The sequence below is a fragment of the Podarcis gaigeae genome (assembly GCF_964106915.1).
Source record: "Podarcis gaigeae genome assembly, chromosome: 4".
In the NCBI taxonomy this organism is placed as follows: domain Eukaryota; kingdom Metazoa; phylum Chordata; class Lepidosauria; order Squamata; family Lacertidae; genus Podarcis; species Podarcis gaigeae.
The window spans coordinates 92,943,819-92,957,827 of record NC_139677.1 but is presented as its reverse complement, the minus strand read 5'-3'; the positions used below and the strand labels follow the sequence as shown (position 1 = coordinate 92,957,827).

The 14,009-nt window shown below is 44.6% G+C and overlaps 1 protein-coding gene across 2 annotated transcripts in view; it reads left to right on the top strand.

The window, feature by feature from the left end:
- The first annotated feature begins 1,590 nt into the window (after positions 1–1,590).
- LOC310843344 (glutamate carboxypeptidase 2-like) overlaps positions 1,591–14,009 on the top strand; it is a 56,366-nt gene continuing 43,947 nt past the window's right edge. Inside the window, exons 1-2 of one of the 2 annotated variants that reach the window (XM_083736583.1) lie at positions 1,591–1,892; positions 3,589–3,697. In XM_083736583.1, coding sequence (XP_083592709.1) covers positions 1,772–1,892; positions 3,589–3,697 — 230 coding nt within the window. In that variant the 5' untranslated portion in view covers positions 1,591–1,771. Of the gene's footprint in view, positions 1,898–3,588; positions 3,698–14,009 lie in introns of both variants that reach the window. The other variant, XM_083736584.1, reaches the window with a different exon arrangement.

The window sequence follows — 14,009 nt, the reverse complement described above, 5'->3', positions numbered from 1 at the left end:
CTGACTTGGAAAATGGGCTCTGCAAAACACCTATTATTATAATTACTTTATACCACATAATGCCAAAATAGGATTCTAAATGGCTCAGGACCACAGTGCCTCAAGGGCTGCCTCTCCCCACGTGAACCGATCTGGACTCTGAGATCATCTTCTGAGGCCCTTCTCCATGTGTCTCCTCCATGAGAGGTCCAGAGGGTGGCAACACGAGAATGGGGCCTTTTCTGCAGTGGCTCCCCGTCTGTGAAATGCTCTCCCTAGGGACAGATCCTGAAGCTGAGGCTCCAATACTTTGGCCACCTCATGAGAAGAGAAGACTCCCTGGAAAAGACCCTGATGTTGGGAAAGATGGAGGGCACAAGGAGAAGGGGATGACAGAGGGCAAGATGGTTGGACAGTGTTCTCGAAGTTACCAGCATGAGTTTGACCAAACTGCGGGAGGCAGTGGGAGACAGGAGTGCCTGGTGTGCTCTGGTCCAGGGGGTCATGAAGAGTTGGACACGACTAAAAACAACAACTCCCTGGAGAAAATACAAAGCATAATAATAATAATAATAATAATAATAATAATAATAATAATAATTTATTATTTGTACCCTACCCATATGGCTGGGTTTCCCCAGCCACTCTGGGTGGCTTCCACAAAGACCAAATATACACTAATATGTCATACATTTAAAACTTCCCTGAATAATTGTATAGAAAAGAAAAAGAGCAAAAGTAATAAAAAAGAGTAACTTAAAAGACTCTCTGTCATATTTATATTGTATCTTATCATTTATCCACACATAGAAAGGCAGACTCCCTTCCTGTCTATGTCCTTTTTAATCCATCATAAAGGAATACACCCCTCACTATTAGCCATAGGTAATAGGTAAATAACCATTAGGCCCAGTCGTGGCCGACTCTAGGGTTGCGGCACTCATCTCGCTTTATTGGCCGAGGGAGCCGGCGTACAGCTTCTGGGTCATGTGGCCAGCATGACTAAGCCGCTTCTGGTAAAACCAGAGCAGCTCACGGAAACGTCGTTTACCTTCCTGCCGGAGCGGTACCTATTTATCTACTTGCACTTTGATGTGCTTTCGAACTGCTAGGTTCGCAGGAGCTGGGATAGAGGAATGGTAGCTCACCCCGTCGCGGGGATTCAAACTGCCGACCTTCTGATCAGCAAGTCCTAGGCTCTGTGGTTTAACCCACTTGCCCCCCCTGCGTCCCTCACTATTAACCATACTGGCTGAGAATTGGAGTCTGCCCACATCTGGGTTGCCACCGTTTCCCCATCCTTATATTTATGACGGCCAACACCTTTGCCTGTTTGTGCGATTCATTTATTCCTGCAGGGCGCCTCTCATTAATTGACAACGGATGCTGCCAAAACCGAGGCTGCCAAACCAGCCCAGCCCTTCCAGAGCATCTCCGGTGGGACAGCGGTGGCCTCAGCCTGAGAAGACACCTGTTCCTAGCTTTGCTCTCCTCCCGAGCGAAGGAATGGCAGTGCCAGGCCGCAGACCTTGGCAGCGGTACAGCACTTGGAACCTGGTTTGCAGAGGATCCTTCTCGTCTCTGCCTGCCCTCTTCGTAGCCTGCAGGAGGAGTCGAGATCTGTGCGGAGGAAAAGTGTGAGCACTTTGCCCCCTTGTACAGAGTCTCTCTCTCTCTCTCTCTCTCTCTCTCTCTCTCTCTCTCTCTCTCTCTCTCTGTATATGTGGCAGGGGACTGGAAGAGGTCAGGCGGAATCCAGAGCCTGGGAAAGCTTTCTTTTGCAACAGGAAAGATGTGGAGCTCCCTGCATGCTGCCACGGAGCCCACCTACTACGCAAGGGGCAACAGGAGCCGTTCCTGGGTGCTGGCCGTGGGGGTGGCAGTTGGCGTGTTTCTCCTCGGATTCCTCATTGGTATGGTGCGGGCTGAGCCAAGAGTCTCGTTTTATCTGCAAAAGGGCTTGGAGAGGAGGAGGCTGGAGGTCGAATTGCATGCGCTGCTGCTCTGCCACTCATTAGGGGAGGGAAATAATTGCCTTCGCATTCCAGGGAGCGAGTTCTCCTCCTGGAACTTGTTAGGAGGGGGAAGAAGAAAGTTTAAGAGGGGGAAAAAGTTGTGTTAGTCTGCAAGCAAGAAGCTTTGTTTCTTTAAAGATTTGAACAGATGAGTTAAAAAAAATAAGGCATGGAAAGCTCTCGCCTTCCTCTCTTGCAGCTTACTAAGAACAGGCAAAGTGGATTTGCGGTACTTGCTCAGCAGCATAAGTCAGTGGCTTTTAAAAAGCGCAAAGATTCATGGAGGGCAAAGTCAACAGTGACAAGCTGTGATCATTCAAGAGAACCTCTGCATACAGCAGCAAAATACCTTTGAGTGCTGGTTGCTAAGGACAGAGAGCTGTTTTTGGGGCTTGCTTGTGGGTTTGGCAGAGGGGGTTGGTTTGGTTGTGGTTGCACATTACCTGCTGAGAGTAAGCCCCCTTGAATACTGAAGGGACTTACTTCTGAGTAAACATGCAGGTGGACTGGACTGCAGGTGGATCTTTGATCTGATGTGCCAAGGCATTCCTTATGCCCATCTGTTCTCTTGCCCGTTAAAGGCACATTTGCTTTGCTCTAAACAGAACGGAACAAAAACGAAATTCAATTTCTGCATGTTAAAATCATTTCAAACTTCTCTACTCCATCCCTTTGTGTCTTCAAGGGGAGACTCCCATTGCTTATGGAGCCAAATGGCACCACAGACATTTGCATTCAGTATCGTCAGTCTTTGGGAACAAAAAAACCCGTGGGGCACCTCAAAAACAAACCCATGAGAACTGGACGTGCTCAGTGGGTTCCTTGTGTTTTGGATTCCTGAATGGAAGCACTTCATGCTGCAACATTTTGTTGCAGGGTCCTGCTTGCTATTTATTTACACTAGAACCAATGCACATAAATAAACCCTTTACGAAGGCTGCATGCACACAATTTAAAGCTCATGTCTTATCCCCAAAAATCCTGGGTATTGTGGCTTGTTAAGGGTGCTGGGAATTGTAGCTTTATGAGGGGTGAACTACAGTGCCTAGGGGTTGGTTTTTTTTGGGGGGGGGGAAGAATTGTGCTTTAACCCGTGCTTCAAATGTCTGGTAGACATTAATCCTAGGTGAACAAACCAAAATGGTATGCCTTCGCCCCAAAGGAGCTTACAATTATTATTATTTTTTAAAAATAAAGACTATAGAGGGAGGGGACAAAGAAACAAAGTAGGAGGGGGAAATGTTTCTTTCCCCAGCCTTCCCAGTTTCTGAAATTGTGGCAATCAGTAAAAATGAATGGATTTCCTCTGGCATTTTTTGATATTCCATGAAGGTGAATGCATGGTTAACATTATGAACCTCAAAGGTTGTATGGATAAAACTCAATCCATAACAAGCAAATGGCCTTTAAGCCATTTCTGTCTAGGATTTGGGTCTTCAGTCAATGAGTTGACACTGCCACCGCCATGTTGGATTCCATGTTTTTAAGCAGACGGGTGGACTAGAAGACCTTTGGGGTCCCTTGCAAACGTACAATTCTGTGATTCTGTGATGGCAGCTGCAGTTGTTGTAGCTCTCTTTGGTCTATCTTGCAGGTTGGCTGAGTAAACCTGAAGGTCAATTGCCAGCAACAGGCTCTCATGAGAAGATAAAGAAGGCGTTTATGACAGAAATGAAAGCTGAGAATATCAAGCAATTTTTATAGTAAGCAAAGTACACTGCGTTGATTTGTGTGTGTGTCTTTAAATTGACCCAGAAACCACTTTTTTGTCTCTTTTGGAACAAGGTGGTTTTAGCAAATGACAATAAGCTCAGTCACCAGAGATCTATCAGAAATGGTAGATTTCTGATCTCTGATTCTAGTTATACAGGATTATTTGTTTGGAATCTTTACTTTTCGCATCCCATGGGGGAAACAAACAAAACAAGGCAAAAGAGAATTAGATTAATGCCTAAATTCATCCCCAAGCTGGAGATATATAATAGCTTTATTGAGAGTTAGAAGTGGCAAGATAAGGGGTTCATTGTCTGCGATGTGCACACTCATTTCTTTTGTCTGGCTATCATCCCTGATCAAACACTAGAAAAAAGAAAAAGACTGATGCAGAGTCCTGAACTTGTGGCACTGAACTGAAAAATAACAACCCTGTATTTGAATAACAGAAACAAGATGGCAGATATGGGTAACTGCTCTAGCCATGCATCTCTATGGTGCAAATATTCCTGGTATATGCTGTCATTTTTAGGTAAAGGTAAAGGTGAGGCATCTAGTCATAAGCCTGCATTTTTTATCAGAGCTTCTATATTTTATCAAGGCTTGTATTTAAAAATGAGCTTAAAAAAAAAAGGATTTTCAAATGTTTCATGCCAGGCAGAAAGAACCTTGGCAAGAGGTTTTTCTCCTAAGACAAGGGGGCCCCATCGATTTATAGTAGAAAAACAATTCTCAAAGTCATAAAAAGGGAGAATTACATATGCTGCCCTTGCAGACTGAGAAAACACAATTAAAGGCAAGGGTAAATAGTAAAATAATACCAATGTGCCTCCCAGTAAAATGAGCCAGATCTTCTTTCTAAGGTTGAAAGGCCAAGAGCAGTGAAAAAGGCAACTGGCTTGGCTAGAAGAAAAGAGAGCATTTTTGAAATCTTTTAAAGCTGTTTTTTACTGAGTTCCTTTTTACTTTACAAAGGCTTTATTCTTTTAAAAGGCTACCTATGATAAGTGAATGAAATATATTAGCTTAAATATATTGGCTTAAATGTAATTATGCAAAGGATTTAAGGAATGCTAGATTCTTATTTCATATGGTTGTAAGAGTTGTATTTATCCTGAAATTAAGTCAGCCACCAGCCTAGCCCCCCTGCTAGACAGAAGACGCCATCCAAGCACTCTTGATATATAGTTGTCAGGCATTTGTTTAGAAACCTTAAATGAAGGAAATCTTTCAATGTTGATGTGAAACTCAAGATCCTTGACATCTGTTGAACATAAAAATGTAAGATTAAACATTTGTTTTAGAAGGCAATAGGGCAAGGAGGGCAAGAGGTGAGCTGGTAATTAAGATTCCATGTAAGATATATTATTACTTATTTGTCACATATATAGCTCTTTGTCTCCCTTATAAGGGCAAGGAAGTGGGTGTATCTTTTGTGGGTGTATCTTTTGTGATTGGTTCTACCAAACAGCCAATAGGAATTTCAACCAGGCTGATTGGACAGAGGCAGCCACAGGAGGAGCAAAGGGGGCTGGATTAAGGGAATATAAGTGCTGGCCAGGATGGCAAGAGGCCAGGCCAGAGCTTGGTAACCATATACCACTGAGCCTCTCATTTATTTGTCTGACAAATAAATTATTATTTTAATTTCTCTATTGCTGCGTTGAATATTTCATTCCAGCTAAGCGTTAACCACAAGCAGGGTGCTACATTTTATGGTGCCACTGTGACTCAGATAAGTGGTCTGCTGGAACGCAGCCCCTTCGCCCTACTGGGCAGGGTACAAGAGAGAGGATCTCTAAACTGCTTACCCAGCGCGCACTGGTAAATTTTTCCAGGGGGAACGCAGAAGACTCGTCTGTCTGATGCCCTGCTCATTGGCGGCGACGGACCGGGGGAAACAGGGAACCAACCAAGGGTAAGTGCACAAAGGGATTTTTGGCCCTCCAATTAATTGGGAGGAAGAGAAGTCTTGATCAAACCTCTGCGTCTCAGTAAGGGGAAACTGAGTACGCTAGGTGGTTGGGTACATCAGATGTTGGTCTGGTGGAGGAAAAGGGAAAATTGGGAGGTAGAGTGTGGTGAAGTATCTAGCGCATTGTATGTGTGAGAAAGTACAGAGCAATCTGTAGCTGACCTGAGTGTGGAGTGGGTAGTACTTCGGTTCCCAGTGAGGCGACTCCATCTGGGCAAGGAAACTCACGAAGTGTGTGTGCGAGTGACTGAGTGGATACTTCACAGGGCCATACAATGGGAGTTGGGGGTTCAAAGGGGGAAAATACACCTCTTGAGTGTATGTTAAATAATTTTAAGAAAGCCTTCTCAGGGGCATATGGAGTCAAAATGACGCCAGAGCGCTTGAGAACGTTATGTGAACTAGAATGGCCGAAACAAAATACTGAATGGCCATCTCAGGGAACTTTTGATATAAATTTAGTAAGCAAACTTTGGTCTAACATCGCCAAAGAAACTGGAGGGTGCCCAGAACAATTTCCATATATAGATTCCTGGCTGAGCACATTAAATAAAAATCCTCCATGGATAAGGGAATGCAAAGTCAAACGATGCAAATTATTGGCTGTAAAAGCCGAAGCTAGGAAAGGAATCTTGCCAAATAAACTCAAACCCATTTTTGAGGGACCAGAGGAAGAGGTGCTTCCACCTCCACCCTATGCTCCACATCGAAGGGAGCTTAATTCAAACACTCCGCCAGTTGTAACCCCAAGGCAAGAAAGTGGAATGAATAATGGGAGTGGAGTCACAGAGCTTGATTCCTTGATAGATTATGATAAATATCTTCAGGAGGCATTGGAGTCCTATAATAAAGCCCAAGCAGAAGTGGTTATTCCACCTGTGACTCCTAATAGACCTGCATCTACAGTCTCCTTTAGTGGAACAACTGATTGCCCACCCCAAACCCCTGTACATCCAAGTCCTAGAGAAATATTACAGAAGTTACAGGGAGACCTTAATCGGTCAGCAAGCAATACAGCCAGGCGTATAAAGCTGCTAAAAGAACGCCTTGGGACAAATACCATCCCCTATGATTTGAGGCCCCTAGAGCAAAGCGAAGAGAAAGATCACGTAGTAGCCCCTCTTAGAAGAGTATTTGATGCACTTGAGGAGCCTGCGCTGGTTAACGGGCAACCCGGACCACGGCCACCTCGAACTTCGACCCTGCAATATATTCCATTCACAACTACAGATTTGATGAATTGGAAAACACCCCCCCCATCTTTTGCAGAAAAACCTCAGGCTATGATGGACTTGGTGACTTCAATAGTAAATACTCATAGCCCTACTTGGACAGATTGTCGCCAGCTCCTAAATACTCTTTTCACCACTGAGGAAAGGAGAGACATAATTGAAAAGGCACAGATATATTTGCGTGAGCAGGCCAGAGTGGGAAATATTTTTAATATTGACCGTCATCTCCAAGATAACTTTCCCTTGGAAGATCCAAATTGGGATCCAAACAATGGAATTCACCTGGCCAGACTTACCACCTACCGCCAGACACTTGTGCAAGGTATCCGCAGGGCATGCCAGAAGCCCACTAATATGTCTAAAGTCTCAGAAGTAGAACAGAAACCAAATGAGAGTCCAGGAGACTTTTTAGAGAGGCTGCAAGAAGCCTATCGTATATGGACTCCTTTTGACCCTGAAGCCCCTGAAAACAGCAGAATGATTACTGCTACATTTGTGGCCCAGTGCGCTTCTGATATTCGTAAGAAAATTCAGAAATCAGAAGGATGGGAAGGGATGCTGATGAGCCAAATTATGGCCATTGCACGCCGAGTTTATCGGAATAGGGATGAGGCTGAGAAGCAAGAGAAGAAGAAGTGGCAGAAGGAAAAGATGGTAATGCTAGCCACAGCAGTGAAGCAAGACCACCGCCCCTTAAATGGAGGGAGAGGGCGAGGAAGGAATCCACCACTGGGAAGGAATCAATGTGCAAATTGCAAGAAGGAGGGTCATTGGAAGCGGGAGTGTCCTGAACCCCTGAGGTTGGAAGAAGTACGCCCAGGCCCAGGCCCAGGCCCAGGCCCAGGCTCCGGCCCAAGAAACCAGGGACGGGGACGGGGAATGATCCGAAATGGAAGATATCAGAGACCAGGACAAGGACAGAATAGAGACAATTTCATTGGACTGGCAGAAGAGGATTTTACTCAAGACTAGGAACGACCGGACTCCATAAAGTTAGGCTTCCAGGAGCCCACGGTCACGATTCAATTAGGGAGCCATTTAATAGACTTTATGATTGATACTGGGGCTGAATACTCAGTACTCCCAGAACTATTGCAGAAAAAGGCATCCAAAAGTGTAGTCATTAAAAGTGCCACTGGTCAGTCAGCTAAGAGGTCTTTCCTCCAACCTTTGGAATGCCAGATTGGGGGACATCGTTTAACCCATCAGTTTTTGTATATACCTGAGTGTCCAATACCTCTCTTAGGCAGAGATATGCTGTCCAAATTGCAGGCCCAAATCACCTTCACCCCTCGAGGTCCAGAAATGAAACTGCCATCAAAAGCAGCAGGAATAATTACCCTCTCAGTACCCAAGGAACAATCATGGCGCCTAATGTCAGCCCTGCAAGTCCAACCCACATTGGATACAGAATTAAACAAGCTCCTCCGAACTCTACAGGTGCCACCAGGAGTATGGGCCGAAAATAGCCCACCAGGAATGGCTAAGAATATAGCTCCAATTGTAGTAACCCTAAAACCTATGGCTACCCCCGTATCTGTAAAGCAATATCCCTTACCCCGGCGAGCAGCAGAGGGCATCCAGAAACATTTGGACCGCCTATTAAAATATGGTCTGCTTAAGCCTTGCCAATCAGAATGGAACACACCCCTTTTGCCTGTTCGAAAACCTGGGACAGATGAATACAGGCCAGTGCAGGACTTGAGGCTCGTAAACCAGGCTATCGAGACCTTGCACCCAAATGTACCAAACCCATATACCTTGTTGAGTTTGATCCCACCAGAAGCAACATTTTTTACTGTATTGGACTTGAAAGATGCATTCTTCTGTTGCCGGCTGGCACCACAGAGCCAACCTATATTTGCCTTCCAGTGGGAAGACCCTTTAACAGGAACAAAAGGCCAGCTAACCTGGACAAGATTGCCCCAGGGATTTAAAAATTCCCCAACTTTATTTGGCACTGCCTTGGCGAAGGATCTAACAAGTTACCCCTCAATACCGGGAGAAAAGGTGGTTCTGCAATATGTAGATGATCTTATACTAGCGGCAAAGGATTTTAATACCTGTAAAGAAGGGACAGAGGAACTGCTCCACTTGCTCTGGGAAGCTGGCTACCGAGTTTCCCAGAAAAAGGCACAGTTATGTTTAGAAAAGGTCAAATATTTGGGCTTTGACATCTCACACCAACAACGAGCATTGAGACCAGAGAGGAAAGAAGCTATTTGCCTTATCAAGGAACCTACCACAAGGAAACAACTTAGAGGATTCCTGGGAACAGCAGGGTTTTGTAGACTATGGATACCTGATTTCAGCAGTCTGGCCAAGCCCTTACATGAAAGCACTCGAGGTGCAGAAAAGGACCCATTCGTATGGGGACCTGAGCAGAAACAAGCCTTTTTAGTTATCAAACAACGACTTATGGAGGCACCAGCCCTTGGATTGCCTAATTCGGAAAAACCCTTTCAGCTGTATGTACATGAACAGAATGGGATTGCAGCGGCAGTCCTGACCCAGAGATTAGGAAGTTGGAACCGCCCAGTAGCTTATTTGTCTAAACAATTGGACTCAGTAGCAAAAGGATGGCCTCCATGCCTAAGGGCAGTAGCGGCCACTGCAAGCCTTGTCAAAGAAGCTGATAAATTTACCTTCGGCCAGACGATGTATGTGAATGTACCTCATGCTGTTCTGACACTCATGGAATATAAGGGTAGTTATTGGCTAACGAACCCAAGGATGGCTAGATACCAAGGCCTATTGTGTGAAAATCCCAGGATTCATCTACGAGTAGTGAATATGCTCAATCCAGCGACTTTGCTGCCCCTACCAGAGGTAGATGATGAGGAATCACATGATTGTCTCCAAGTAATGGATGAAGTTTATTCCAGTAGACCTGATCTGAAAGATGAACCATTGAAAAATCCAGATGTTGTATATTATACGGATGGTAGCAGTTACCTTCATGAAGGTGCCAGACGAGCAGGATATGCTGTGGTCACCAATGAGGAAGTTGTGGAAGCTGAAGCTTTGCCTGCTGGCACCTCAGCACAAAAAGCTGAACTTATAGGCTTAACTAGAGCTCTGCAATTGGCAGCCGGATGTAAGGCAAACATCTATACTGATTCTAAATATGCCTTCTTAACCCTGCATGCACATGGAGCTCTATGGAAAGAAAGAGGTCTAATAGGAGCCCACGGGAAGGCCTTGAAATATGGACCTGAAGTAGAAATCCTGTTAGAAGCAGTATGGGCTCCAGAACAGATTGCTGTAATGCACTGCAAAGGTCATGGACGAGGAAGGGATCCAATAACCAGAGGAAATCATGCTGCTGACAAAGCAGCCCGAGAGGCAGCCCAAAAGCCTGTGGGAGGATTTATAGCAGCCCTCATACCAGAGGTAGTTCCAGAAGAAGTTAAACCTCACTATACCCCAGAAGAGAGGAAGTGGGCTGAACAGGAAGGAGCGGTTGTGAAGGACGGTTGGATGATCCTGCCGGACAATAGGATTTATGTACCTCATCATCTAGCAGGCACAATTGTAAGAAATTATCATGAATCTACTCACCTTGGCGGTACTGCAACCAGAGAGAGTCTCAGTCGGAAGTTGTATATTATTAATCTATCACAATTAGCAACTTGCATTTCACAGAAATGTGTTCTTTGTGCTAAAAACAATCCCAGGCAGGGACCAGTACAACCTCCTGGAATTCAGCATGTGGGATATGTCCCCATGGAAAGCCTAATTGTGGACTTCACAGAGCTGGTCCCTTCTAAGGGATTCAAGTATCTCCTTGTGTTTGTAGATACTCTTACCGGATGGGTTGAAGCTTTTCCCACCCGAACTGAAAAGGCACGAGAGGTAACTAAGAGACTCCTCACTGAATTGATCCCGAGGTTTGGATTACCTAGATGCATTGGAAGTGATAATGGGCCAGCGTTCATTGATCAAGTAGTACAAGATGTATGTCGAGTCCTACAAGTAAAATGGAGACTGCATGCAGCATATAGGCCTCAGAGTTCAGGGAAAACTGAAAGAATGAATCGGACTCTGAAAACCCAATTGGCAAAATTAACCCAGGAAACGGGATTGGGATGGGTAGATGTGTTACCCATAACACTGTTTCGTGTTCGGTGTGCACCCACAAAAAGACTTAAGTTGTCACCTTTTGAGCTCCTGTATGGGAGACCGCCCTCCTTTGTTCAGGATATTCCAGCTGACCTTAAACAAATAGGAGATCATGTGACACAGGGACAAGTGCAATCTCTCTCCCGTGTTTTTGTTTCTCTTAACAGGTGGGCCCTCGAACGCACGCCGTGCAGCATTGCCGAGCCGATTCATCAGTTCCAGGCTGGCGATAGCGTATGGGTGAAAGAGTGGAAACGTGATCCACTTGCACCTAAATGGCGTGGACCTTACACCGTCTTGCTCTCTACTCCAACAGCGGTGAAGGTAGCTGAGGTGACCCCCTGGATTCATCACTCTCGTTTGAAGAAGTCCGAAGGCAGTTGGACGTGCAAAGGTGACCCCTCTAATCCTTTAAAACTAACTCTCTCCAAAAACCCCTGTATCTAGCCCTACCGGGAACGGGCTAGGTCACGGGCAACATTTGACGACCGGCCTGCTGCAGCCACAACCTGGAAGCTGGCTGACCTGCGCACGCCTGAAGCTTGAGGAGCGTCTGAACCAGCGACTGTGAACGGAAAGATTCTCTAATACAATTGATTGACTGCCCCCTTGTGGAACAATTATCAGAGATATTACTCATTGGGGATCCTCGGGATATATGTTTTGGTCTTGGTGGTTCCCCATTTCTGTCACTGGGGGAATTATATTGGGGCTAATAATTATTTGCTATCACAATAAGGTAATCTTTTGTGGAATTAATGCATATACTAGACATCAACATGATTTTATTATTAATCCTGATCCCTTGGGAAGGGGAAGGGTCCTTGAATCTGACCAAATTGGCTAAATATGGATTCAGCCATGACCACAATATGTGGGTAGGTTTAGCTGAAATGGTAGCCAATGTTGCAAATAGGACCAATTGCCTTGTTTGCTCTCTTGGGCCAGATGATTCAGAGGGAGGTATGCCCTTATTACCGATACCATTAGATGCCATTGGTATGGTAAGCGAAATGCCACACCAAACAGAAATACAGAATTTCCCCGGATGGAACTCAACTAAACCATTACGAGTTATACCTGTACAAGGGGAATTCTGTGTACATAAATCATCAGATGCAGCTGATTCTCCCATGATAGGCTCTTCTCATTGTCACTATACTTGGGATTATATTAAGAATAGTCATACCTGGGCACACGGTACTACCTATCGAACTCGGAATACCTTGCCCTGTGCACCTCCTTTTATTCACGCATGGAAAGTGGTGTGGAACATAACTGTGACAGAAAAAGGCAATCTAACATACTGCACTGTGAACTCTCTACCTCTTTTGGTATTTCGCCTTCTGTACTCCACGTACCAAAAACCTCAGACCCGATGGTTGTGGTGGATATGTGGAGAATGGGCATACAAAAAGCTCCCTTCCAAATGGAGTGGGACTTGTTTCTTGGGTTGGGTATTACCACCAATGTGGATTATGCCCACTAGTTCGGCCAGGCGAACACGAAGGAATGCTGATATTTCTCATATAGCAGGAGGAAGTACCCAAAGTTGGAGCGGTACTGATGATTGGCCGCCAGAGCGCATTATAGCCTATTATGATCCTGCCTCCTGGAATCCTGGTGAGCTCATACAAGGGGCACGGGATCCTATTTATAATCTAAACAGAATAATTCGATTGCAAGCAGTAGTGGAACTTGTAACCAATGCAACGGCCCAGAGTTTGAGACTTATTGCACAACAGTTGGATGAAAGTAGAGCCGCCATTTTGCAGCTGAAAATGGGAATGGATTATGTACTTGCCAGGCAGGGAGGCCTATGTGGAGTCTTGAACTTGACAGGGAATGCCTGTTGCTTTAACATTTCAGATAATGGTGAGGCAATCCGTGTGTTGGCCACAAAGATGGAGAATATAGCACATGTCCCAGTACAAACATGGGAAGGATGGGATATGGGATGGCTCACCAATTGGTTACCTAATGTCGCAGGACTCAAAGGGATACTATTGTCTTGCTTGTTTTTCTTGACAGTAGTGGTAATGGTTTTGTGTATGATGCCATGTATCATTTCATGTTTTAGAAGTACAATTAGCAAGATGGTTTCAAATGAAACTCTACCTCATATCATGGCCCTATACAGAGCTTTACCTCAGGAATATGATGAAGGTCAAGCTATCAAGGACACTTGGGATGAAGGTCCTTGAGCTTGAAAGGGGGGAATGAGGCATCTAGTCATAAGCCTGCATTTTTTATCAGAGCTTCTATATTTTATCAAGGCTTGTATTTAAAAATGAGCTTAAAAAAAAAAGGATTTTCAAATGTTTCATGCCAGGCAGAAAGAACCTTGGCAAGAGGTTTTTCTCCTAAGACAAGGGGGCCCCATCGATTTATAGTAGAAAAACAATTCTCAAAGTCATAAAAAGGGAGAATTACATATGCTGCCCTTGCAGACTGAGAAAACACAATTAAAGGCAAGGGTAAATAGTAAAATAATACCAATGTGCCTCCCAGTAAAATGAGCCAGATCTTCTTTCTAAGGTTGAAAGGCCAAGAGCAGTGAAAAAGGCAACTGGCTTGGCTAGAAGAAAAGAGAGCATTTTTGAAATCTTTTAAAGCTGTTTTTTACTGAGTTCCTTTTTACTTTACAAAGGCTTTATTCTTTTAAAAGGCTACCTATGATAAGTGAATGAAATATATTAGCTTAAATATATTGGCTTAAATGTAATTATGCAAAGGATTTAAGGAATGCTAGATTCTTATTTCATATGGTTGTAAGAGTTGTATTTATCCTGAAATTAAGTCAGCCACCAGCCTAGCCCCCCTGCTAGACAGAAGACGCCATCCAAGCACTCTTGATATATAGTTGTCAGGCATTTGTTTAGAAACCTTAAATGAAGGAAATCTTTCAATGTTGATGTGAAACTCAAGATCCTTGACATCTGTTGAACATAAAAATGTAAGATTAAACATTTG